Source organism: Gobio gobio (genome assembly GCF_949357685.1).
Source record: "Gobio gobio genome assembly, chromosome: 12".
NCBI classification, from domain to species: domain Eukaryota; kingdom Metazoa; phylum Chordata; class Actinopteri; order Cypriniformes; family Gobionidae; genus Gobio; species Gobio gobio.
Window position 1 is genome coordinate 22,258,715 of NC_137105.1, and position 26,509 is coordinate 22,285,223.

The 26,509-nt window shown below is 38.8% G+C and overlaps 1 protein-coding gene across 4 annotated transcripts in view; it reads left to right on the forward strand.

Annotated features, from left to right (window-relative positions):
* Nucleotides 1–193: 193 nt before the first annotated feature.
* The window catches only part of ino80 (INO80 complex ATPase subunit), a 46,584-nt gene continuing 20,268 nt past the window's right edge, over nt 194–26,509 (forward strand). The window contains exons 1-26 of one of the 4 annotated variants that reach the window (XM_079831621.1): nt 194–336; nt 4,190–4,251; nt 4,385–4,560; nt 4,810–4,970; nt 6,860–6,927; nt 7,660–7,806; nt 7,894–8,014; nt 8,088–8,290; nt 8,379–8,432; nt 9,018–9,221; nt 9,312–9,507; nt 9,602–9,669; nt 9,782–9,991; nt 10,524–10,604; nt 11,728–11,823; nt 12,633–12,692; nt 12,784–12,926; nt 14,203–14,287; nt 14,363–14,480; nt 15,091–15,176; nt 15,278–15,445; nt 15,842–15,975; nt 17,203–17,270; nt 17,366–17,459; nt 18,105–18,297; nt 24,398–24,538. In XM_079831621.1, the coding sequence (XP_079687747.1) occupies nt 4,418–4,560; nt 4,810–4,970; nt 6,860–6,927; nt 7,660–7,806; nt 7,894–8,014; nt 8,088–8,290; nt 8,379–8,432; nt 9,018–9,221; nt 9,312–9,507; nt 9,602–9,669; nt 9,782–9,991; nt 10,524–10,604; nt 11,728–11,823; nt 12,633–12,692; nt 12,784–12,926; nt 14,203–14,287; nt 14,363–14,480; nt 15,091–15,176; nt 15,278–15,445; nt 15,842–15,975; nt 17,203–17,270; nt 17,366–17,459; nt 18,105–18,297; nt 24,398–24,538 (3,042 nt within the window). In that variant the 5' untranslated portion in view covers nt 194–336; nt 4,190–4,251; nt 4,385–4,417. Of the gene's footprint in view, nt 337–4,120; nt 4,252–4,384; nt 4,561–4,809; nt 4,971–6,859; nt 6,928–7,659; nt 8,015–8,087; nt 8,291–8,378; nt 8,433–9,017; nt 9,222–9,311; nt 9,508–9,601; nt 9,670–9,781; nt 9,992–10,523; nt 10,605–11,727; nt 11,824–12,632; nt 12,693–12,783; nt 12,927–14,202; nt 14,288–14,362; nt 14,481–15,090; nt 15,177–15,277; nt 15,446–15,841; nt 15,976–17,202; nt 17,271–17,365; nt 17,460–18,104; nt 18,298–24,397; nt 24,539–26,509 lie in introns of those variants that run through there. The other 3 variants (XM_079831622.1, XM_079831619.1, XM_079831620.1) reach the window with 3 other exon arrangements.

Consider the following 26,509-nt stretch of genomic DNA (forward strand, 5'->3'; position numbering starts at 1 on the left):
ATAAACCGCTTAATTTCTACTGAGTCCATTTCTCACCTCTATCCTTTCTTAATCGAAGCTACTCCTTTCTTTTTGCTACTACTACTTTATTATGATACCGTCCCTAAATGCTTATAAGATTGCAGCCCTCAATCTATAGTCGATTGGTACGCCTGTTCACCACTCTGTCCTCGCCATGGCGCCGTGTCCCTGCTCTCTCAGTTACTGAAAGTGGCCGCCTCTCTGCTGCTACCGACTCACGGTCTCTCTCCTCGCTCACAACCGCCATTTTGGAGACAGAGAGCTGCGAGTCGGCTGCAACAGAGACAGAGCAAAAACGGCGGACACGGGGACAAGGTGAGCTGGCGTTTATGAGGAACATGGTGGGGGAGCAATGGGGGAAGATGGCCGGGAGGGAGAAAGAATTAGAATATGGGAATCGCAGATCTGCTGGCCTCCTCGACTCCCGCAGTGCATATAGACATGAGACGGGGCAGATGGTGCTTGACCTCACGTGGAACAAGGCCACATAATATTACGAATAATTTTTGATCATATCTCCCTATTTCATTTGACAAAGAGGTGGTGGCCTTAAAGAGACAGAACCCATTTCAATTATTCAAAATAATCAAGAACTTGCCATGATACTAAATCCTGTTGCTAAAAAAGTCACCTCTACACGGTTATCATATCAGTAGCAGGCGGCTAAACTCCACAGCCTTCCTTAAAAAAACGAATTAAAGCTCATTTTTAATGTTCGTGACTCAAGTTTGCCTTATAATTGCAGCGTTGCTAACTAGCAACATATACAGCCACCCTGGATTTAGATTAACAAGCAACACTGGCTGCTGAACCGCTTAGCTTTAGCTAAACCTAGCCAGCTTAATGTGCTAGCTAAGCTAAGTCAGAATCATCAGCCTGTCGATTATATGGTGTACACTAACAGTAATTTTACCCGTATTTTATAATATGTGTCGAGACACCTTGCACCGCTATACATATCCTCTTTGTATAACTGGATACGCTCGTATCGTCATCAGTGTGCGTTAGGTTTATAAACTGAGTTGTTTGTCTCAAATCAAGAAATCAAAATTGACGACTATTTGGCTGTATTTACACATGCGTGTATTGATTATGTAACAAATAGTTCCCCAGGCATTAAAGCCAAATGAGTTGCTAAACTATTGAGATGAGAATAGTTTCACTAATTGTAACTCATAACCACTCCTATATGTGTTATATTGCATCTAGGAAATGGTTCAATGGGGGCACTAAAAACACCAGTGATGTCAGTGTTATAGTTATGTTTACAGAACTTTAAAACTCTGTGCAAATACACCAGTATTATATGAAGTTTCATATCCAGAGAAATCCTTTAGATGTCCAGTTGGATGAATTACTACAATATTCAAATGTGTAAATCCATTTCCAATGGTGCATTGTCAATAAAACAATGCTCCTTTATTATAGAAATAATACTTTGGCCTTAAAGAAAGAGTTCAGTAGTCCTTAAAGTTAGCATGAAATAGAAATTCGATCTATTTTCTAAATGCATGTTATTGATCGTATTAATATGAACCATTAATCCATGCACGTTTTATTTTTTTAAACAAACAATGAAACAGAAGAATCAAAAATATATTTTCTTTTGTACTGTGAAAAGGATTATTGAAAAATAAAAAATGTTGGTCAGGGACTTGCGATTGTGAGATGTGGGCGTTGCCCTTAAAAGTGAAGGAAGTTCAACCTTGTCCCTGCAAGCTCATGTTAAAGCAGACTAATTCATTGGAAAAGTCCTGCGTACATCACCAATGAGAAGTATATAATTTTCACCAGAAAATCCAGTTATGACTTTTTGATTGAACATTACGATTAAGAAAAAATGTTGAACATTTCAGAATTTTCAGTTCATGCCGACTTAATTATTATTTTTTTGACCATGTAATTTTTAATCAATGTCAACAGTCTTCTTTGTGCTGATATATGCCAGATTTGTCCAATCATTTAGTAAGCTTAAACCCCACCCACTTTCTTACAGTCATCTGCAAGTTTGCGTTCAACAACCGATGGATAGAATCAAGTCCCCGCCCTACATTTACTTTATGATAATCCATTTTACTCAGATGTATGTCACAATGGGGAAAAAAGATCTGTCGCTAGACTCACTAATTCCATTACGTCTTGACTTACCTGAGAAGTGAAGTTTTCTTTTCATATGCTGATATATTTTCTATTAAAAGGGAAGCTGGATGGGACTTATTGAAGTTCTTGTCCCATTTTTAAATGTGTAAAAAATCTTTATTTTACACCACAGCCTCAAAACATGATACGCTGCTTGCTAGGCATTACAGGTGTTTTCAGATGCATAGACGTTCCATTCTCGTTATGAGCACCTGATTGGTGAAAAAACAGTGCAGTGCAAGATGAGTCATCAATGTCCTTTGTCTGGTTTCCTGAAAGACAAGTGAATTTTGTTGACTTTTTGGAGTCGACAAATCACACAATCATAGGTGGCCTCAAAGCTGACACATAATCATTAAAGGCTGCAAATACACTACCATTCAAAGGGTTGGCGGTTTTAAATACTTTTATTCAGCAAGGATTAGGGGTGTAACGATACCCTCATCATGTCACGATTCGATACCTATCACGATACTGAACTTGTGATACAATATTATTGCAATACTCAAATACATATGGTAAAAGGTTAACAAAAAATGTACTGTTGATTAAAATGCTAAATTTGGTGTTACATTGAGGGTGGAAATGAATAGGCTTGGATTTGGTGCTGGTAACCCAACGCACAAGACAATGGGGACCCCAGAATAAAACTATTCATGATTCTGAAGCTGAAACAGAATGATTTTAGATGAATATGCTTGCACTCTGTCACTGACTAGATATATTTAAAGTAATGTAGGCCACTTTTTTTTTTACTAGTAAAATAAGACATTTGGCACTATCAGGTCCCCTTAATATTATACATTATATTCAACGTTTTATATAATAGTTTAATGTAGTACTGACACAACTCTGTAAACTTGAATTTTTTCTCACACAGTAATTTTGATTTTGGGTGAACTATACACAATATTGTCACTATCCATGATACATACCGGTATTGTTGCATATTTTATTGCAATATGACACACAATTACACCCCTAGCAAGGATGCATTAAATCGGTTTCCACAAAAATATTAAGCAGCACAACTATTTTCAGCATTGATAATAAGTGGTTTCTTAAGCACCAATTCAATATATTAAAATGATTTCTGAAGTATCATGTGACACTGAAGACTGGGAATCGCTGCTGCTTTGCAATCACAGGAATAAATGACAGGAATATGGGGCGGCAGTGGCTCAGTGGTTCATTTAGGTTGTCTACTAACCGGAAGGTTGGTGGTTCCATCCCCAGTTCCACCTGACCAAGTGTTGAGGTGTCCATGAGCAAGACACCTAACCCCAGCTGACACCTAACACCTTGCATGGCTGAAACCGCCGTCGGTGTATGAATGGGTGAATGTGAGGCAATATGTAAAGCGCTTTGGTGGCCATGGGTCTGTTGAAAGCGCTATATAAATACAGTCCATTTACAGAAAACAATTTACAGTTATTTTAAATCACAATATTACTGTTTAAACTGTATATTTGCATAAATTAATGCAGTCTCAATGAGCATAAGAGACTTAAAGAGACAAAAATATGAAAAAATCTTGCCGACCCCAAACTTTTGAATGCTAGTGTAATAATAAAGAAAATCTGTTTCATCAGGTCTTTTAACACATGCAAACCTGAAAAGCCTGCAGTAAGTAATGCAGTTCACAAGCTTGTGGCCAGCTGATTCTGAACCTTACAAGGCTCTTATCAGATTGATTAGCACATCCTGCTTTGACAATGGAATAAATGCTCTATAACATATCAGTATGCTACCAATAAACCTATCAGCTGTGTTAATCTCAATTCACTTCTTTCTCTTTCAGCCACTGCCAGTATCACATTCTGCAAAATGCACATTAGAATGAATTAAGAACAAATTATTTTCTCTTATTTTTTGACAGCTGCTATGAATTCTCATCCAGTTCTGAATATTTATATGCAGTCTTCTTATTGTAAATGTGCAATAAATCTTTCACTGATCATGTCTATAGAAGAGCATACACGTTCATCAGTAAATGCTGAAGTCAATATCACATCCTTTTCTGTTTCAGATTTATAATTTGTGCAACACTGAACGTTAAAATTGTGAAATATGAAGTCTCACACTCCAAAGGTACAGTACTGCTTTTTTTATTTATCTCATCACAGTTATTTGTTCAGCTTCAGAGCTTGCTTTCAAAGCATTCAGGGGATCTTCATAATCTCATTTAAAGTTAACCAACAAACTTTCTGATTTGTCTATGCAGTGATCGCCGTTCAGGCTCTTTTAACCTTTGCCTATGGCCTCAGAGCAGGATGGCGTGGGAGACGCCACTTGCTCAAAGTTGGCCAAACCACTTCACCTGCAGTACCTTGAACGATCCCTCCGCCTAGACACCTTTCTAAGGCAGACTGCTGCTGTTTTTAACCAGAACATTTCCAGGTAATTCAGTCCTCTTTGACCTTCTGTCTATTGAGTCACACGACATGACCTTTATGACTTTACAAAATTCTTAGAAGCTATAATGTCACAAACCTGTTTGTGATTTTTGGCTAGTTTGTTGTTTGTTTTAGAATGTTTTTCTCTATTTTCCATAAATCCCAAAACCAATAGCTAATGGTGGATTTTTATAGCAAATGCTGCACTGTAGGTTTGTTCAAGGTCGTGTTTGTGTGTGCTTCTCTATTTCAGCGATGACAGCGATGATGGTTTGGGCGAGGGGTCTTCTCTGGCCTCGTCTAACCCACTGCTGGCAGTGAAAGAAGATCACATCAACCTCGAGGACGAGACCAAGGACTCCTGCAGAGATGGAGAGACAGAGTGCGGCACTCTCAATGGAGTTGTGCTGCAAGGTACAATATATAAAATAAAAACGTCATCTGTTGTATAACATAAGAATGCATAACCTCTTCTTAAAAGTAATTTTTGTATATATACAATATATTGCCATAAGCAGTGTTGGGGAAAGTTACTTTGAAAAGTAATGCATTACAATATTGTGTTACTCCCTTAAAAAGTAACTAATTGAGTTACTTGGTTACTTTTTAAGAAAAGTAATGCGTTGCGTTACTTTTGCGTTACTTTTACTCACCTGGGCTGGGCTTGTTTTTGTTTTTTTTATAACAAAAAAAGTTATATTTTTGTAAAGACCTCTTCATACCAAAATTGAAATAATAAGCCCCAGGCTGAGGTAAAAATGCAAATTCCTGCATGAACAGTAGAAGGCGCAGCTCCATTCTGGATAATGGTAGAATAGGATGCAGGAGAAAAAAGTTTTACCAATAAAAACAAAAAATCTAGTAATTTTCATCATCAAAGGTCAGCAGCAAGACATTGGTCAATTAAATATAAAGGTAGATTAAATGCATAAAATAGTTGGTTTGCATAGTACTCTGATTTTGCATTTGACTGATTTTATTCATTTTGAGAAGTACTGAATCTTTATTGTGCAAGTGAGATGAATAAATGCTCACATTTAGTCTAGAACTACAAAAACCATCATGTTTACACACAACGCCTCTGCACTTATTTTTCTCAACGTGGGGGCAGGAGAGCTGTCAGTCAAATTAATGTGAAAAAGTAACTTGCATTACTTTTTTGAAAAAGTAACTCAGATATTTTGTTGTAAATTTGAAAAGTAATGCGTTACTTTACTAGTTACTTGGAAAAAGTAATATTATTACGAAACTCAAGTTACTTGTAATGCGTTACCCCCAACACTGGCCATAAGTATTGGGACACCCCTACAAAACATTGAATTCATGTGTTCCAATCGCTTCCATGGCCACAAGTGTATAAAATCAAGCACCTAGGCATGCAGACGAATCACACTTCTCTGTCTGGCAATCCGATGGACGAGTCTGGGTTTGGCGGTTGCCAGGAGAACAGTAGTTGCCTGACTGCATTGTGCCAAGTGTAAAGTTTGGTGGGGGTTGTGGGGGGATTATGGTGTGGGGTTGTTTTTCATGGGTTGGGCTTGGACCCTTAGTTCCAGTGAAAGGAACTCTTAATGCGTCAGCATACCAAAACATTTTGGACAATTTTATGCTCCCAACTTTGTGGGAATAGTTTGGGGATGGCCCCTTCCTGTTCCAACATGACTGCGCAACAGTGCACAAAGCAAGGTCCATAAAGACATGGATGAGTGAGTTTGGTGTGGAAGAACTTGACTGGCCTGGACAGAGTCCTGACTTCAACCCTTTGGGATGAATAAGAGTGGAGACTGAGAGCCAGGCCTTCTCGTCCAACATCAGTGCCTGACCTCACAAATGCGCTTCTAGAAGAATGGTCAAATATTCCCATAAACACACTCCTAAACCTTGTGGAAAGCCTTCCCAGAAGAGTTGAAGCTGTTATAGCTGCAAAGGGTGGGCCAACTACAAATTAAACATTACGGATTAAGAATGGGATGTCATTAAAGTTCATGTGCATGTGAAGACAGGCTTTCCAAAACTTTTGGCAATATAGTGTATGTATATATGGAAGTATGGCAGTCTTCTTGGACTGCAAGTACATTTTCTCTCATTACGGTGATGAAGTGAGTAGAATTTGGCTGGTCATGTGATCTCAGCAGGGTGGTTTCAATGAGGAATTCCAGTGTGTATATGATTTAAAAGAATAAAATCTAATAAAATAATCTAATCTAAATATCTAATCTATTTTTCAATATAAAATACTATTCATTTCTTTAGGGGTAAAAGTTTCTAATGAGTCACCTTTAACCCCAAACTGTCTTCCTCAGAGCACAAAAGCGACAAGGCCAGTCTGTACAACTTCTCGAAACTGAAGAAAAGCAGGAAATGGCTGAAGGTATGTATAGAAAAAACTCCACAATGATTCTGCCAAATGCTTTATCCAAATCCAATCCCTGCTCAATGGAAGCCTGTTTCTGCCGCAGGTTAAAATAAACCAGTAATTGTGATATAAAGTTTAAAATAGTAAATAAAGGCACTTTGCGAGATCTAAAATATCAGTGACAAAAAAATATATTCACAATTACAGGTTGAAATGTCGAAACTATGAGAAAGTGGCAGTACTAGTGAGAGTAATATCCCAGTTAAAAGATACAAACTCACAATAGTGAGAAATTAAGTCTAATGGGGCATGGTGATAGAAGTGGGAAAGAAAATTAGTTGAAGAACTCAACGTTTGCGTTCTCTCACAAAATCTTTCCTCTAGAGAGGAAAAGTTTTTGTGAGCAAAAAAAAACGTGATTATGGTAGAATGTACTATATTTTATTTCTCAGGGGAATGCAATACTTTTGAGAACGAAAAAGTTTTGTGAGCAAATACAATGTTTCTCTGGGGAACAGAAATGTTTTGCAAGCAAACTTTGAATTTTGAAATATAATTTGTCCTCTAGTTTTTTTTCCCCATTGCGTTCTCCATTTAGGGACTCCGTAGTTGCAATTATAAGAAATAAATTTGATATGATATATATATATATATATGATATAGTTTTTGCTCAAGTCACACATTTATAATTAATTGTGCCTCTCCTTTATGTCCATGTCTAAGCAGTCTGATGTTTGTGAATTGCAGGGCATCTTGCTGAGCGATGACACCACAGATTCAGATACTGACTCGGATGATTCTGACTTTACAATGACACGGGAAGAGCTCCAGGACATGCTGCGCCTACACAAGTTCACCAAACTCCACCAGAGCAAGTTCCACTCTGACAGAGAGGTACGACGTGTTCGCAGAGTCTGGGATGGCTGCCCCCGCACAGATAGCTTCATGGAAACTGTTGGTAATCTGTGTTTGTGTTCACAGCTGCAGCACTATCAACACTATAGCACAGGCCTCCTGTCCACTCACGATCCTTTCTACGAGCAGCAGCGCCACCTAATGGGCCTCAAGAAAAAGAAAATCAAGGAAGAGAAGAAATGTAAGGGTAAGCCTACAGGACAAAAGAGGAGGACATTAACTGTTTTCTGGTCATTTGAATACTCATCCTTCTTTTGTAGCCAAACTAAAAAAGATGAAAAAGAAGAAGAAACGGGGAGAAGAATTCTCCATGGAGGGACGGGCGCACATGACTAAAATATTTGCTAAGTTTTCCCATGATGCACCTCTTCCCATGATCAAAAAGAAGCACTTAACCATCGAGCAGCTCAATGCTCGTAGACGAAAAGTCTGGCTCACTATTGCCAAAAAAGAAATCCCAAAGGTACAAGCATTTTTCTTGGTCAACAGTTGCTATTCCCTCTATTTCTTCTGCTCTTGCATTAGTCTATATTTTCATTCTCTCATTTCAGGCGTTTAAACAGAAAGTCTCGGCAAGGAACTTTGTTTTAACCAATGGCAGAAAGGTAAGAGATGTTTATATACACTACCGTTTAGAAGTTTTGAGGTCTGTAAGATTTTTTTTTAAATGTTTTTCTCTCTTATGCTCACCAAAGCTGCATTTATATGATCAAAATTAATGTAATTTATTCCTGTGATAGCAAAGCTGAATTTTGTAATTTGCTGACTTGGTGCACAAGATTTAAAAAAAATATTATTATTATCGATGTTTAAAACGTTTGTGGAAACCCTTATACATTTTTTTCAGGAATCTTTGATGAATAGAAAGTTCAAAAGATTTATATTAAATAATAAACTATGTCTTTAAGTCACAATTAAATGTATATTAGCCTAATATTGGTGTTAATCTTACTGACCCCCAAACGTTTAAACGGTAATTTATAGTGTGGTCAAAACATCTGAGACCACATTGAAAAACTTGACATTTTGGAATTTAAAACAACAAAATATTATGTAATTTTCTTTCACTATTTCTAGGTCACTAAAAATGTTGCACTTTTGTTTAGTTAGATATTTTTATTTTTTACGAATGGTCTCAGAGAGTCTATTTCTTAGGATGTTTAAGTCTTTGTGCATCTACACTTCTCCAGTTGGCCCACCAGTGTATGCGTGAGGTCCGGAGGGCTGCAATCCAGGCACAGAAGAACTGCAAAGAGACTTTACCACGGGCCCGCCGCCTCACCAAAGAGATGCTGCTGTACTGGAAAAAGTACGAGAAGGTGGAGAAGGAGCACCGCAAGCGCGCTGAGAAAGAGGCTCTCGAACAACGCAAACTGGATGAGGAGATGCGGGAGGTATTCATACATATACGCTAAAAATCACATTTCGCTGAGAATCATTTCCCAAAACATCATTCTGACAGTTCTTCCTGTTTGTCCCATCAGGCTAAGCGTCAGCAGAGGAAGCTGAACTTCCTGATCACCCAGACAGAACTGTACGCTCACTTCATGGGGGGCAAGCAAAACGCTGGGGGAGACGGCACACAGGAGGAGATCCTGCGGAAGCTTGAGGACAACAGCTCCCAGCGGCAGATCGACATCGGTGGAGGGGTTATGGTCAATGTCGGCCAGGAAGACTATGGTAAGACCTTATTCTGTCTCTGGTGGATCATTCAATGTGGATCTTATGCAAATGTGTATTAGAATCATGTGCTTTCCATATTTTCTTCTTGCAGATAGTGAATATTACAAGTCCCAGGCTCTTAAAAATGCAAAAGAGGCATACCAGATCCACCAGGCTAGAGTAAGTGGCAGTCTGAATTATATGGTATATCTTTGCATTACATCATGCATGTTTCCCTCATGTATTTTGGCTGGAAATTAATTATCACAATATCCCTTTTTTTGTTCTGTAGACCAGGTTGTTTGACGAGGAAGCAAAGGACAGTCGCTGCGCCTCTCTGCATGCGGCTAGCATGTCTGGCTCTGGCTTCGGCGAGAGCTACAGCTTATCAAACCCATCTATTCAAGCAGGTGAAGACATTCCCCAGCCCACGATGTTCAATGGGAAACTTAAGGGCTACCAGCTGAAAGGCATGAACTGGCTGGCCAATCTTTATGAACAGGTGATTTTTGATACTCTCTTATGCTTATTTCTCCATACACTCCCATTCAAAAGTAAGATGATTTTTTTTTTAGCTTTTATTCAGCAAGGATGCATCAAATTGGTCAAAAGTGACAGTAAAGACATTTATAATGTTACAAAATATTTTGGACTTTCTATTAATCAAATCCTGAATTTTTTTTCCACAAAGATATTATGCAACACAACTGTTTTCAACATTAATATAAATATAAGAAATGTTTCTTGAGCACCAAATCAACATGTTAAATTGATTTCTGAAAGATCATGTGACACTGAAGACTGGAGTAATGATGCTGAAAATTCATTTTTAAATTATTTTTATTTTAAAATGTTATTTTAAATTGTTATAATATTTCATAATAATACAGTTTTCATGGTATTTTTGATCAAATAAATGTTGTCTTGGTGAGCAAAAACTGTATAGGAGTGTCCTGTATATAGGATCACATCCTTCCATCATGCTTGTGAGGAGATTGTGATGATTTATGTCTCAGTCTGTTTTTCTCCCATAGGGCATTAATGGCATTCTGGCAGATGAGATGGGGCTTGGAAAGACGGTCCAGAGCATTGCTTTACTGGCTCATCTGGCAGAGGTAATGATTGACTTTCCAAGTTTTCTGAAACCATGCAATAACTTTGTGCGATGAACAGACTGAAAATTTAAGTAGTTATCCACAGTAAATCTTGGCATTTGCCTTAGTTTTATATATAATGTTTGTTTTATTCGTGTGCTTAGTGCATTGTTGTATATGTGAATATAAATGTTTTATGGACTTGGTAAGGATGTCTGTTCAAATGATAAAAAAGTAAAAAAAATATATAATAAAGTGTTATTAATTCATGGCCACATTTAATTACTTTTTTATTTATTTTTATTTAAATAAAGCATTCCCTTTTACTGATTTGTTCCTATAGATTTAATTTAGATAAGCTGTGGCCATGATTTAACTACAACAAGGGAACTAATTAAAAAGTCGTGGGAATTAATTCTTAATTCGTAGCCACGATATCCTGCTTTTTATGTGCAGGGCTCTTTGTATAACTAATCTTAATATTAATACTAATAATAAAAAATCTCAGTCATACATTTCTCAGGCCATTTTCGTGCAAATACATAAATATCAAGATGTGGAATATTAAGATATTTTAATATAATATTTAATATTATTTCGCCCAGCCCTACCGTTAGCACAGCGTAGCATGATAACAGGGTTTGCAAAACATTCTCCTTCTCTATTGTATCATCTTCTAGCCAACATATTTCTCTTGAAAGATATTGTATTTCCTAATTGCTAGGCTCTCAGATTGAAAATCTGGAAAGGGTTTATTTTTTTGGGAATATGACACCAGCATTTTATAAAAAACACAACTCTCTGTTCTGCTTTCCTATGCTATCATATGCATTTCTCTGAAACAAGCCTCTCACACCACAAATCAATTATTTGGCATCGATATGATCCCTCCAGCTGTCTCCGCTGCCCTCTGTGACTTCCAGGGCTTGCGAAAAGAGGAGGATACAGAGTTTTGGTATTTGATATGAAAGCGTAGCGCTGTGGGCCCATAGGAAGCCATGTTAGCATGTTACCTTGTTCTTCAGTTGTTTCCTGTTTTGACCCCTCTCTCTTCTCTCATTCTTTCCCACCATCTCCGTCCCCATCCCCCTCTGCCGTCTGCACCTGTTTGGCTTATTTTGTGTTCGTGTGGTCTGTCGGACAGAGGGAAAACATCTGGGGACCCTTCTTGATCATCTCCCCAGCTTCAACACTCAACAACTGGCATCAGGAGTTCTCCCGCTTTGTCCCCAAATTCAAGGTGAGTGTGGCAGCTGTGTAGGGAAACACCTGCAGCCGTGGATTCCTTTTTACCGCTCTGTCTCTCTGTCACTCTCTCAAACCTTTTATAAACCCATTGAACTACGTCTATTTTCAGAACAATGGAAAATGTGTTTTTTTTCTTAGCCATTGCCTATTTTGCTGTAAGGAAACGCATGACAGATTGTTGCATTTCTGGTTTGATTTTTGTAATCCTTAGGGGGCAGTGTTGTATCATTTATAGTGTGTTCTACTAATATCAGCAACCTAAATATTAATTTCCTGCCAGTCAGACCGAATCACAAATCATCTGTATCCGAAATCTCAGCCAGAATATCTTGAGGAATATCAGAGGGCTGAACAGTAATTATTTCTTTTTGTTGGCCTGGTCAGGCCAGTGATTCAGAATTATACTAGCCCTGCCAATATTTTCACTGGCCCCGCCACACTTTATTTTTAGCAACATATTTTTGTGTTATAAAGAAATATGTTTTTCATTAAACATTTGTTTTCTTTATATTAAAAAAAGTTTGTGAAAAATGTGTGAAACTTGAAATAATAGAGCTATAATGTAATTTCATGAAAGCTATAAATTCATGCGCACACTTTTACTTGCGCATTCTTGCCCGTATCAGTCGCTTCATACTTATTGTTGAGCCCTAAAACAATGTGCACTGTACACTTTGTAATGAGGTTTATATTATGAAAAGTGTATATATAGATAGATACATAGATATATTTTGGCAAGGATTTATTTTGTTGTTGTTTTTTTCTTCAAATGTTTTAATACTTAATTTGTATTATTCGCAGGTGTTACCGTACTGGGGGAACCCTCATGATCGTAAAGTTATTAGAAAATTTTGGAGCCAGGTAAGCATTTCATAAGAATATTGCTTTAATATACCGGATTAATTTGAATCTACTACTTCAACCATATTTTGTCCCCGTTTGGCTCCCGTAGAAAACGTTGTATACCCAGAATGCACCATTTCATGTGGTCATCACCAGTTATCAGCTGGTGGTGCAGGATGTGAAGTATTTCCAGAGGGTGAAATGGCAGTATATGGTTCTAGATGAGGCCCAGGCACTGAAAAGCAGCACCAGGTAATTAGCACTTTCATTTTTAAAATGTGTATTTTTGGAATACATAACAAGGTAAGTTGATAGACCACGAGGCAAATGGGATTATTAAATACAAGCAAATCATGACAATAAAAAAAAAAAAATCATAACATAAAAGGATAACCAAAAAATATTTTTTTAAAAATACAGGTTCATTACAGATAGAATATTAACTAGCTATAAACTTTGTTTTATACAGTATTTACTTAAATGTTTTGGAACTGATACTAGCATTACCACTTCTGTTAACTGGCCAAACAGACTGGTTATCAGCTCATGCTGTCTTAAAATGTCTTAAAGTCTTAAAATGACCAATTATGTGACCACAAAACCAGTCATAAGGGTCAGTTTTGAGATTTATACAGTACATCATCTGAAAGCTGAATAAATTAGCTCTCCATTGATGTATGGTTTGTTAGGATAGGATTTGGCCGAGATGCAACTATTTGAAAATCTGGAATCTGAGGGTGGAAAAAAATCTAAATGTTGAGAAAATCGCCTTTTAAAGTTGTCCAAATGAAGTCCTTATCAATGCATATTACTAATAATAATACATGTTTGATATATTTACTGTAGGAAATGTACAAAATATCTTAATGGAACATAAAGAAAAAAAAAGATAATTTTAACCCATACAATTTATTGTTGGCTATTTCCACAAATATACCCATGCGACTTATGACTGGTTTTGTGGTCCAGGGACACATATAGGCTAGTTAATCTATTGTATTTTCTTGCAAATATAGCTCCAAAATGTGAAAATCTGGTTGTCTAATTGATATGCATCCTTGATTGAACCTTTCAACAAGGGAAAAGAGTTTATAAAAAGCTCCAGAGAGTCTCCAGTACTGGTGCAGATTTTCCATATTTCCATCCTCATAGACAGTGCAGTGACACAATGTCTGGACTGGAACCCTTCAGAGAATGAGGGCCTCTCGAGCTCTGAGTGTGAGTTTGTGCCTCTCTGGAGATGACAGCACATGTGCCAGCAGCTTCTGTTGTGGTGGAACATGATTTATTGCCCAATTGGAGTCTCGACAGGGCGTCAGAGCAGCTTTCTTGAGCTTTCAAGTCTCTAAAGTCCCCATAATCAATGAAAGACTTAACCAAGTCTGAGGAGTGAGCTCTGAAGAGAACCCCTGTAGTATTCAGAGTTCAAGATTGAGCGCTGTTGTCATGCAGAGTTATATTCTCCGTTAACCTCGGCTTGCTGCTTGCTTGGGAGGTCTTAGTAGCTGTGTCTGGTTCTTCTTGGCAGCGTCCGATGGAAGATTCTGCTTCAGTTCCAGTGCAGGAACCGCCTCCTGCTAACAGGGACACCAATTCAAAACACAATGGCAGAGGTAAGTGTATTCATTCGAGTTTACATGTGTGAGTGCAGTGCCACAAAAACTTGACACAATTGTTCTTCCTCTCAGTTGTGGGCCCTGCTTCACTTCATCATGCCGACTCTGTTTGACTCTCACGATGAGTTCAATGAGTGGTTTTCCAAGGACATCGAGAGTCATGCTGAGAACAAATCTGCTATTGATGAAAGTCAGTCAACTCTTGTTTTGTTTACTGTCCATTTTATCTTCAGAGAGGTTAAAATATGTGTTAGGGATGAACAATTTAGTCCAAAAAATTATTTAAAAGACTAAATAAAAGAGATAGTAAGGGATAGCCCGGGATAGTAAAAGTTTAAAGTAGTTTAAAAAGCTTACAGTTTGAAGGTTTTTAGTACTTTTAAGTTTGAAGTAGTTTTAATAGTTTTAAAGCTGTCCTCATCCAGTCTATCGATAGATCAGATCAGATGTTTTGGGAGATTGATAGGCAGTTGCTAGTATTTGCTGGGTGTTTGCTGCCTATTGCTATGTGGTTGGTAGGTTGTTTTAGCACGAAGCTAGCAGGTTTAGCATGTTGCTAGCATATTTTAGAATTTTTTTTAGGCGTTGCTAGGATGTTTTATCATTTAGCTATGTTGTTCTAAGATAGTTGTTAGGCTTTGCTAGTGAGGAGCAGGGACATTATTCTGGATTTTTAGCTGCAAAATAATAAAATTATTTTGTAATATTTTTAAAAGAGCAGCACTCATGCTGAACAAGTGATGTCTTCATGTTTTGCCCATGCTCCGATAGACGTAATTTACGGTGGTTTAACCTTTCAGACCAGCTGTCCAGATTGCACATGATCCTAAAACCATTTATGCTGCGCAGAATAAAGAAGGATGTGGAGAATGAGCTCTCTGACAAGGTGAAACAGTCTTACAGTATCTCAGGCAGAATTGTGGTTTGTGGTTTCATGTCCATATATGTGATATTTATGTTATTCATTTTTTTAAACCGTCATCTCAGATTGAAATCCTGACATACTGCCAGCTGACCAGCAGACAGCGGCTCCTCTACCAGGCTCTGAAGAACAAGATCTCCATTGAGGACCTGCTGCAATCATCAATGGGCACGGCCCAGCAGGCCCACAGCACCACCAGCAGCCTCATGAACCTGGTCATGCAGTTTAGGAAGGTGAGGCTGGGTTCATTTACTAAAGTTCACCCAAAAATGAAAATTCTGTCATCATTTACTGACCCTCATGTCATTCCAAACCTGTATATATGTTTTTTATTTTATTTTGTGGAACACAAAAGAAGATATTTTGAAAAATGTTGGTAATAGCTTTGGTTCCCATTGACTTCTATTGTATTTTTTGTCAGTAGAAACCAAAATTGGTTTATCAAAATTGGTCACCAACATTTTTCAAAATATTTTTTTATGTTCCACCAAAGAAAGGAAGTCATACCGGTTTGAAGCAACATTAGAGTAAATAGTGAAAGAACTTTAATTTTTGTGTGTCCTTTCATACTCACTGTTCATATAGTAAAGAGCTGCAGTTTTTAAACAGTGTTTTTCACAAATTTTAAGGTTTGCAATCACCCAGACCTGTTTGAGCGTCAGGAAATACGCTCTCCTTTCCACATGTCCCTGAAGCCCTTCATCATGTCCAAGTTTCTGTTCCGACACGCCATCCTCCGCACTTCTGACCTCGGAAAGACTAAGTAAGTTGATCTCCATGTAGCTTCCAGGTTTACTGTACCTCCCTCAAGGCTTGTTCTCACCAAGTTCAATAACTATAAAGCAAATTGCCTTAAAGGATTAGTTCACCCAAAAATGAAAATTCTGTCATTAATTACTTACCCTCATGTCGTTCGACACCCGTAAGACCTCCGTTCATCTTCGGAACAGAAATGAAGATATTTTAGTTGAAATCTGATGGCTCTGAAAGGCCTCCATTGGCACAATGGCACTTTACACTCTCAAGACCCTTAAAAGGTACTAAAGATGTCGTTACAAAGTCCATCTCACTACAGTGGTTCTAAAATAACTTTATGAATCGGCGAGAATAGTTTTTGTGCGCAAAAAACCCCCTAAATAACGAATTACATAGTGATGACGATTTCAAAACAAGGCATCATGAAGCTTCGAAGCGTTATGAATTAGTGAGTCGAATCAGCGGTTTGAATCACCAAATTTCAGCAGTTTGGCGGTTTGACACGCGATCCGAATCATGATTTGGCTCACTGATTCATAACGCTTCTAAGCTTCATGATGCCTTGTTTTGAAATCGTAATCACTATGTAAGTCGTTATTTAGGGTTTTTTTGCGCACAAAAACTATTCTCGCCGATTCATAAAGTTATTTTAGAACCACTGTAGTGAGATGGACTTTGTAACGACGTCTTTAGTACCTTTTAAGGGTCTTGAGAGTGTAAAGTGCCATTGTGCCAATGGAGGCCTTTCAGAGCCATCAGATTTCAACTAAAATATCTTCATTTCTGTTCCGAAGATGAACGGAGGTCTTACGGGTGTCGAACGACATGAGGGTAAGTAATTTATGACAGAATTTTCATTTTTGCGTGAACTAACCCTTTAATTCTGTGAGATCAGGGAAGTCCATAGCATAATTATAACGATGATGACACACAGGAACAATATCATTGGAATCTCTTTTCAGAGCAACTTTTTCAGTGGATGAATGATAAATTGTCAGTCAATCAGAATCTACCTGACTTTAGAGCTTATTACAAACAGAATGTTATTGTGGTGTGGACTTTAATATAGTTACCGTTATAGTTATCGTTCTTGGTGTGAACGGACCATTAGGATAATAGCCAACTTTGTGGCATTATTGATTCCATCTCCCATCAAAAGTTGTTATGCAACACATGTAATAGCTTTGACGAGTTTTTATTAGATTGTGTTTTATTCATTTTCTTCACTCCTCAGACTGAAGCAGACTCTGCTCTCTCCGTTCTCCACAAAACACATTCAACAGTCATTGTTTCACAGAAAAAGTGAGTCTCTTTATTTATTCCACAATTATATTCTAATTTTGTCAGCACAAAACTTACAAACACTTATTTCTGATCATTTGCATGACCGGGCACAGCTGATGATGAAGGCAGCAGCTTTTCCTTCCTGCGTTTCATCGATGTGTCTCCTGCTGAGATGTCCAACATCATGCTTCAGGGGACTCTAGTGAGGTCAGTTACTTCACTTTCATGTAAGAGACTATGAAAGTTCTGTCATTATCTTGTTCCAAACATGCATGACCTTCCACAAAAAAGAAATGAGGATGAAGAAAATAATGAAAATAAAGTCCCCCTGTAGTCAATAATTGTATCCCGTAAACTACCAAAATGTCATAACCTTTAACTTTTTTTCCTGTGAAAATAATTTCTTCATGCCTTAAATAGCTTCAATAGTCCCCGCCTCAACTCAATCACATGAGCTCAGAATACCTGATCCACTGTCAACTTTACCGTAGTAAACACTACAGATGGCAAGTGGAAATACTGGATTAATTAAGACATGCTGTATATGTTTGAAGCAGAAACGTATTCAGAAGAAGAAGAGCAAATTATACAAGCTTGTCTAATTTTTACATGAACTCTCCCTTTAACCAGTGGATATTTTAAATAAATTTGCATTATTCAAGCTTGTTCTCATCCGGTAGGACTCATGACTCTAATAAGAACTAAATATATCAATAAGAATCTAATTCTTATAATCTATTGTATGGTGATATTTAGGTGTGGGATTCAATACATTCATTGTTTCCTACAGCAGTCAAAGGACTCTTAATAGCTGTTTAGATAATAAAATGTACTCTTTTCCTCTTTTCTTAGGTGGTTAGCCCTATATCTGTCCTTTAAATCAGCATACCGGCTCCACCACAGACGTATGTGGGATGTAGAGGAGAAGCAGGAGAACGAGGCTAAAGGGATAGCCTGTTTACACAAGCTTTCACACAGAGATCTCATCCTGTGGCTCAACAAGCCAACGTCTTTCCCAAACGTCCACAGCAGTCCTGTTTTACAGGTGAGCTCTGTCGTTTTTTGTCATTCTTGCTTTGTCATATGATAGCATTGGTACTAGTGGCCTTCATTACTATATGTTGGTAGTTATCAACCTTTTTTGGCAACATTCACACTGTCAGTTTTTGTGATAGACAACCGCATTTACTTACAGGTGTCATAGCAACTTAAAGTAGCATCTTCAATACCGTCTGTATCAATGTGCAATGGGAGTCAACCATATTCTCTTACCAATAACCATAGTGACAGTGACCAAAGTAATATCAAAGATGTCGACGTCCATTAAAATGAAAAGTTGTTTGACACAACAGAACAGATTACACACAGCTCATATCTCCATCGCTGTAAGTTACCGAAATCACACAAGAAAACCCACAACACACAGTGGCTCTCTCGCATTGTATGTGATGGACAACTGGTTGTCCAGTCCAGTTCCAATGCGGTGTCCTGAAAATGTATGGGTGTGAGTTTGACTATAAAATGCGGTTGTTACTCCTGTGAATAATCATACTGTGTCCTGTGTGTTAGGACCCAAATACAGGACTGACAACCTTAAGCTTGGTACAAAGAAATTTGTTTGTTTTCTCGAGGTGGCAAGAACAAGAACAAAGTTCGTTCTGGCCAGGACATTCCATGCTTCTCGAGAAAAGCAGGTGCCGAACATTTCCAATTCTCCTCATTGACGCTGCCCACTTTAAATTTCTGCCCAATCACACAATAGTTCTCGGGACACCTACAAGAAAAAAAGTTCTGCTCAGATGATGTGTCGAGAACAAGCTACGAGAACTCCCAAACCAGGGCTGCAAGAACAAAATTACGTCATTTTGTTCTCGCAGCCTTGGAGCGAGAACTTTTTTCTCTGTTCTTGCGGAGTATGTAACAGCCTTTATTCTGCTGCTGTGTGAACGTTACCTTTGTCCATGTCGTATTACAAATGTTAAGCATCTACTGCTGTAAAATGAAGCCAGATTAGCCATGACACCCCAGAAACAACAACTTCATAGTTTTTACAGAATATGTAGTTTCGCAGAGCAAGGGGCCATTCACACAGTTTTTGCATTTGAACAACTGGCCCCACTTTATATTAGGTGGCCTTAAGTACTATGCACTTGCATCAAAAAATAAGTACAATGTACTTACTGTGTTCAAATTGTATTGCAAAACACCTTTGCTGGTATTGAGGTGGAATACAGGTAGAGTTAGGGACAGGAGTGGTGGTATGGGTTAAGTTTAAGGGTAGGGTTTGGTGTAAGGGAAGTGTCAACTGTGTAATTACAAATGTAACTACAGAAATTAATTACAGATGTAATTACATACAGGTATTTTTTTAAATGTAAGTACAATGTAAAAACATGTAAGTACACAATAAGTGCATTGTATCAAATGATTCATTAAAATGTTAGTACATAGTAGTTAAGGCCACCTTATATAAAGTGGGTCAGAAAAACTTGAAAAGTAGGCAGTGGAATGCAACTTGAACTACTTTTTAACTTAAACGCCACGTTTTTAGTACACTGTGATGCACAAGACCGTGAGACGCTGCAAAGCACGAGATGTTAACAGATCTTGTCAAACATGTTCATCTAATACATGTTAACATTGTTACAGCAGTGAAATACAAAAGCACGTTGTGTATGACTTTTTTGGCATGCATTCTGGTTGTATGTCCAAAAATATTAAGGACTGATTATTTCTCAGGCATGGCTCAAAAGACAAAGTGGAACAGTTCTGCTTCTGGATGTTTAGTTAACATGCTCTTACAAAACTGAATGTCTTCCAAAGATTTGATTGCACAGACTTTGGCATATTTCTTTGTTCATCATATTTCTTGCGTTCACTGTTTTGGAGTTTTGTGTATGAGTGCAAAGGTCTGCTCCTGCCTTGGGTTACCCCACTGAACCAGATTAAATGACCTTCATCTTTCATTAGCGCCAAGGGTTCGTATTTCGTCGTAGAAACCTATTTCCACTCACCCACGAGACACTCCAGTGTTGCTGTATATCAAATGCTGATGAGAATATGAAAGGTCCAAACTGATTATCGAGGAAAGGAAAGACGATAGAGGAAGTGATGCTGGATGTCCCAGTCCAAAAGCTACAGTGTCATCCCCCGGAGGCCAAACAGCGGCAGGGGTTAACATGCAGTTTGGCGCGCTGGCGTGCGTTCAGGCTACGGTCAGGGGAAGCTGTGTTCAGAAGGTGCTGACTGAGGTGTAATATTATCTACTTCCCACTACAGCTTTTATACCACACAAGCGTCTCCTAGCTCCACTGGGGCATGGATGGGGAACACGACACCACAACAATCAGCTCCCCATGTGGAAACGTGGACCAGCCCATATCGAGTGCTCAGAAGCCTTGCTGTAGACTCGTAAAGAATCTTAAACCATGCAAACTAGTGGCAAAAGTGAAAGCACTTGCCTGAAAGCTGTGATTTTGTGAACTCTCTTTAACCTTCATTTACTGACTACAAAGAAAAGTTTTTCAACGTTTTCACTGACCAACAAATTGTATTTTGTAAATGTAAACTCATTTTGATTTTGATGGTTGCAACGCACTCCCAAAAAGTTGAAACAGAGGCATGTTTAACTAAGGATATTAATTGTTGCAGTTTTGCATGTGGAATTTTTGTCCAATCTGGCCTGATACAACTGATACAGACAGCTGCTCAACAGTCCGTGGTCATCGTTGTCTGATTCTCCTTTTCTTGATTGGCAATATATTTTCAACAGGAGGCAGAAATGGACTTCAGGCAGGCTAGTCAAGCACATCTACTCTACGGTGCAGTGTCTAAGAAACCACTCTGCTCTAGCACATGCAGAATGAGGCCTGGCATTGTCTTGCTTCTCATGAAAGATCTCTTGATGGCAGTATATGTCTCTGTACAATCCCAAAATTACGCCTCCACATTAATAGTACTTTCACACATATGCAAGTCACCCATACTGTTTGCACTTTGCACTGCTGGACTCCCATACCATGACCTGTCACTAATGAAAGTCTGGATGGTCTCTTTCGTCTTTGGGACTGAGAACTCGATTTTTTCCAAAAACAAGCTGAAACGTGGACTCATCTTACCACAGCATACATTTCCATTGTCATCTGAGATGAACTCGGCCCCAGAGAATTCGACGGCATCTCTGCGTTTAACAGATGTATAGATTTCACCTTGCGTAACAGTGATTCAAGTTGCTTTTCTTGATGCAGCGGCAGACTGTTAAGTGACAACAGTTTTCCAAAGTACTCCTGAGACCATATGGCTATATTTAACACAGTAACAGGATGGTTTCTCATGCAATGCCATCTGAGGGTTCAACGGTCATGCATATTCAACAGAGGTTTCCTGCCTTGCCCTACATGTAGAGATTTCTCTGGATTCCCTAAATCTTTTTACAAAATGATGTATGGTAGATGGTGAAAGACCTAAATACTTTGCAATCTTGCATTGGGAAATGTGATTTTTGAATTGTTTAACAATTCTCCAGTGAACCATGACCCGTCTTTGCTCGCAAAGGCTGAACCTTTGGTGGGTGCCCTTCTAAACCTTAACACGGTACCCTCACTATTACCAATTCACATGCTAATTGTCCCGCCATCAAAATGTGTTTATACTTACAAAATACAATTTATTTGGCCAGTGAAAACGTTGGATTTTTTTATTTTGTACTCGAGTCAATTCAATAAAAGTTAAAGAGAACTGATTCTTGATTTTTATTACATTTTACAAACTTTTCTTGACTTTTTGGAATTGGGGTTGTACAGTGCATCCGGAAAGTATTCACAGCGCTTCACTTTTTCCACATTTTGTTGTTACAGCCTCATTGCAAAATGGATTAAATTCATTATTTTCAAAATTCTACAAATAATACCCATAACGTGAAAGAAGTTTGTTTGAAATCTTTGCAGATTTATTTAAAATAAAAAAACGAAGGAAAAAAAATCGGCACCCGAAGCACCTTCGGCACCAATTACAGCCTCAAGTCTTTTTGAGTATGATGCTACAAGTTGGCATACCTATTTTTGGTCTGCTTCTCCCATTCTGTGCAGGACCTCTCAAGCTCCAAAGCCATTTTCAGATCTCTCCAGAGATGTTCAATCGAGTCTGGGCTCTGGCTTGGCCACTCAAGGACATTCACAGAGTTGTCCCGTAGCTACTCCTTTGTTATCTTGGTGCTTAGGGTCGTTGTCCTGTTGGAAGATGAACCTTTGCCCCCGTCTGAGGTCCAGAGCACTCTGGAGCAGGTTTTCATAAAGGATACATTGTACATTGCTTCATTCATCTTTCCCTTGATCCCGATCAGTCTCCCAGTTCCTGCCGCTGAAAAATATCCCCACAGCATGATGCTGCCACCACCATTCTTTACTGTAGAGATGATATTGGCCAGGTGATGAGTGGTGCCTGCTTTCCTCTAGAAAATTTGCCATTCATGCCAAAGAGTTCAATCTGTGTTTCATCAGACCAGAGAATTTTGTTTCTCTTTAGTTGCTGTCATGTGTGTTTTACTGAGGAGTGGCTTCTGTCTGGCCACTCTACCATACAGGCCTGATTGGTGGAGTGCTGCAGAGATGGTTGTTCTTCTCTCTCCACAGAGAAACGCTGGAGCTCTGTCAGAGTGACCATCGGGTTCTTGGTCACCTCCCTGACTAAGGCCCTTCTCACCCCATCGCTCAGTTTGGCTGGGCGGCCAGCTCTAGGAAGAGTCCTGGTGGTTCCAAACTACTTCCATTTATGAATGATGGAGGCCACTATGCTCATTGGGACCTTCAATGCTGCAGACATTTTTCTGTACCCTTCCCCAGACCTGTGCCATGATACAATCCTGTCTCGGAGGTCTACAGACAATTCATTGGACTTCATGACTTGGTTTGTGCTCTGACATGCACTGTTAACTGTGGGACCTTAAATAGACAGGTGTGTGCCTTTCCAAATCAAACCGAGTTTACCACAGGTGGACTCCAATCAAGTTTCAGAAACATCTCAAGGATACTCAGTGGAAACAGGATGCACCTGAGCTCAATTTTGAGTGTCATGGTAAAGACTGAATACTTATGTTCATGTGATTTTTTTTTTTTTTTTTTCTCCCTCGTTTTTATTTTTTAATAAATTTGCAAAGATTTCAAACAAACTTCTTTCACGTTGCCATTATGGGGTATTGTTTGAAGAATTTTGAGGAAAATAATACATTTATTTCCATTTTCAAATAAGACTGTAACATAAAATGTGGAAAAAGTGAAGCGCTGTGAATACTTTCCCGGGTTGCACTGTAAGCTGACAGTCTGTGGTTTGTAAGTAATCACATATTGCTCAAGTTGAATGTGAGCCAAGGGAACCTCCTCTCAGAGGTGCTCTGTGCAGATGTTGTTGATCTGTGTGTTGTTGTATGGTAATTAGCGTTTCATATATTTGTATCAGTCAGTGAGCAGCCGCAGGCAGCTGTGCTGTGAGAATCTCAGCGCTCATCTGTGTTCGTACGGTCCCTGTCACTGATTTTTCCTGACAGTGCTTTATGAAACTAGACACGAGCACTCCTGCTGAGGCTGCCACACAGCACCACTCTTTCTGTCTATCTTTCTTTCTTTCTCTCTTTTCTCGCTTTTCTTGCTTTCTTTTCTTTCTCTCTCATCACATGTCTTTCACACCTCATCCATCATTAGCTCACAGTCTCCTCTAAATGAAGTTGACAGGTCTGTTTATTCGTGTCACTTTGTGGATGCAGACAGGAAACAGGCAGATATATAGACGGGTCTTTATGATTCATGTGGGTCATTAGAGCCGTAGTTTTGACTGTGACCCCGTCTGGACGTCTGTTAGCACTGTGGTCTCATTTAGGGTATCACTTCTGCTCAGTGTGACCTCTTGACTTGAGACAAATGGAGCTGATGAGATGGGAGTCGGGTATACATTAGATACTCATTGTAACTCATTGTAGAGAGTAAAGTGATCACTAGGAGGCGCTGCAGGCCCATATACTCCTATTTGACTAATTCAAGCGTTGTGCGGAAAAAAAACATCCTCACACACTCAGTCATATGTGTTGAAATTTTGACAGTATGTGATTTAGTAGGGTGTAATATACAGACTTTTTTTTCTTTCTTTTCCTGTAGGATTTAGTGTTCACGTCCACAGGGTCTTCGCCGATCTGTCACACCGATGTGGTGATCCACAGCAGACGCTCATCCACTAAAACGCTCAGACGGTGCCGACCTACCCAACCACCCAAGTTTTTACTCACTGTCACACCCAGGGTAAGAAACACACACCCTTTCCCTCAAAAATATCCTAGTGGACCATATTAATTGCCAGAACTTTCACTCAGTTTAGCGGTTTGAAATAAATCCAGGTTTCTATATGCAGAGATTCTGTTTTCTGTATCCAGTAACTGTTTGGCAAAAGTCAGAAACTCATCAGCGTGGATTTCTACTGAGGGTGGTCAGCTGCTAAAAGGGATCTCCTGCTGTCTCAGAAACAAACTTATGATCAAAAATGAAAGGCCTGTTCTCTGTGTGGCCCTCACTACAGGCTTGGTTTATTTATCCTCTTTGACCCCCTGACAGATCTTCTGCTCAGCTGATCATGACCCCGGTGGAGAGTAACCAAACAACACAAGCCCACCAGTGAGAAATCAGAGGTCTTGGTTAAGGGCTGCTTCTCTGGCTGTGAATACACAGACCCATCAAAAACCACACTGCCATTTGGGATGCTCTCAAACTTTGGGATACTCTCAAGATACTGTGAATTGGCATCTTTGGTACTAGAGGGAATGTGGTAGTCAAGACTTACAACATCGTTTGCTGGTTCCTATCAATCCTAGCCAAACTAGGTTTTCAGATCTTTTTAGATTTTTATCATTGTTATTATAATTATTATCAGTTTAAACCTTGAAATAACCTCAATTTAACCAATCGATTTTTATTATTAATAATAGTGCTCAAATATTTTGATTAATCAGTCAATCCTAATGGTAATTTTATTATAATTATTTTATTTATATTATATTTACTTTTGTTATGGTTGCTTTAACTTATGTTTACTTATTGTATTATAATTATTTAATTTATGTAACTAATAATGTTATAATTCCATATTATTCTATATTCTTATTCTTTATTCTTTTTTTATATATGAAATTAATAATATAATAATTGTATTTATTTGTTGATTTTCTTCCTTGTTTTCTTCTCTTAACCCTAACCATAAACCACCCTTTAAACCAGAGAATAACATTTTACCTTTTATTAAATTATAGTTTTATCAAAAGAATTTAAGCACTGAAGCATAACTGTAACCCTAAGCCTAACATAACCTGTAATCTAGTTTTTCCCGAACCAGCAAAAGATGTTGACCCACGAAAACGTCCTACTTAAGAAAATCGAGATATTAATCTTTTATACGCGAGTGTGTTGTACTGACACGTATCTGTGACGTTAATGGTTCAGTCATGTATGAGGAACTGTTTTCTTTTTCCTCCAACATCTGCTGTTAACTTGGCTAATGTGAGACTATCTCTGTGTTATCCCAGCCCAGAGAGTCGGGATTGTGTCTGGCCTCATGGCCGCGCTGTGAGAATTGGCAGCGCGTTGGGCACAAGCCCCTAGGCACCAGGGGCATATGGGCACTGTGGGAAAGTGATAAGATAGATTAGTCGCCTTTTTTCTCTCTTTATTCATAAGGGACTCTTGACCCGTTGGCTTTTTATGGCCACATCTGCGTGTTCGTGCTCCCATTGGTCAGCTGTTCGCTACAAAACTGGAAGCCTGGCCAAAGCTGAGCTGTTTTTCATCAGAGATAAGGAATGAAAGGAAGATAATATCATCCGCTTGTCAGCACGCCATAAAATTCTCCATAAAGCTGAAAGAGGGATAAAGCGAGAAGGAGAGGGAGAGAAAAGAACCGGCCAGTGGAAGGGATTGTGAGCGGTGTGAATCACTACAGGAAATGGTCATCTGTTACTCAAAGGCCTGTTAGCACTGTTAGCACCGCTGACCTCTGCCACGCTTTCCTGCAAGAGCGGTGGGGTTCGGACAAAATGTCAGAAAGACAGGGTTGTGCGTGCCTGTGTGTGTGTGTGTGTGTGTGTGTATATGTGTGCACATTCGACAACTGGAAATGATTCTTCTTCCCCCTCAAGGTCCAATTTGTTTGGTGTTTCTTAGCGATAAAAAGACTGAATAGGGAAATAGATGCCAATTATCTGGAGGAAAGACAATTTTTTTAAT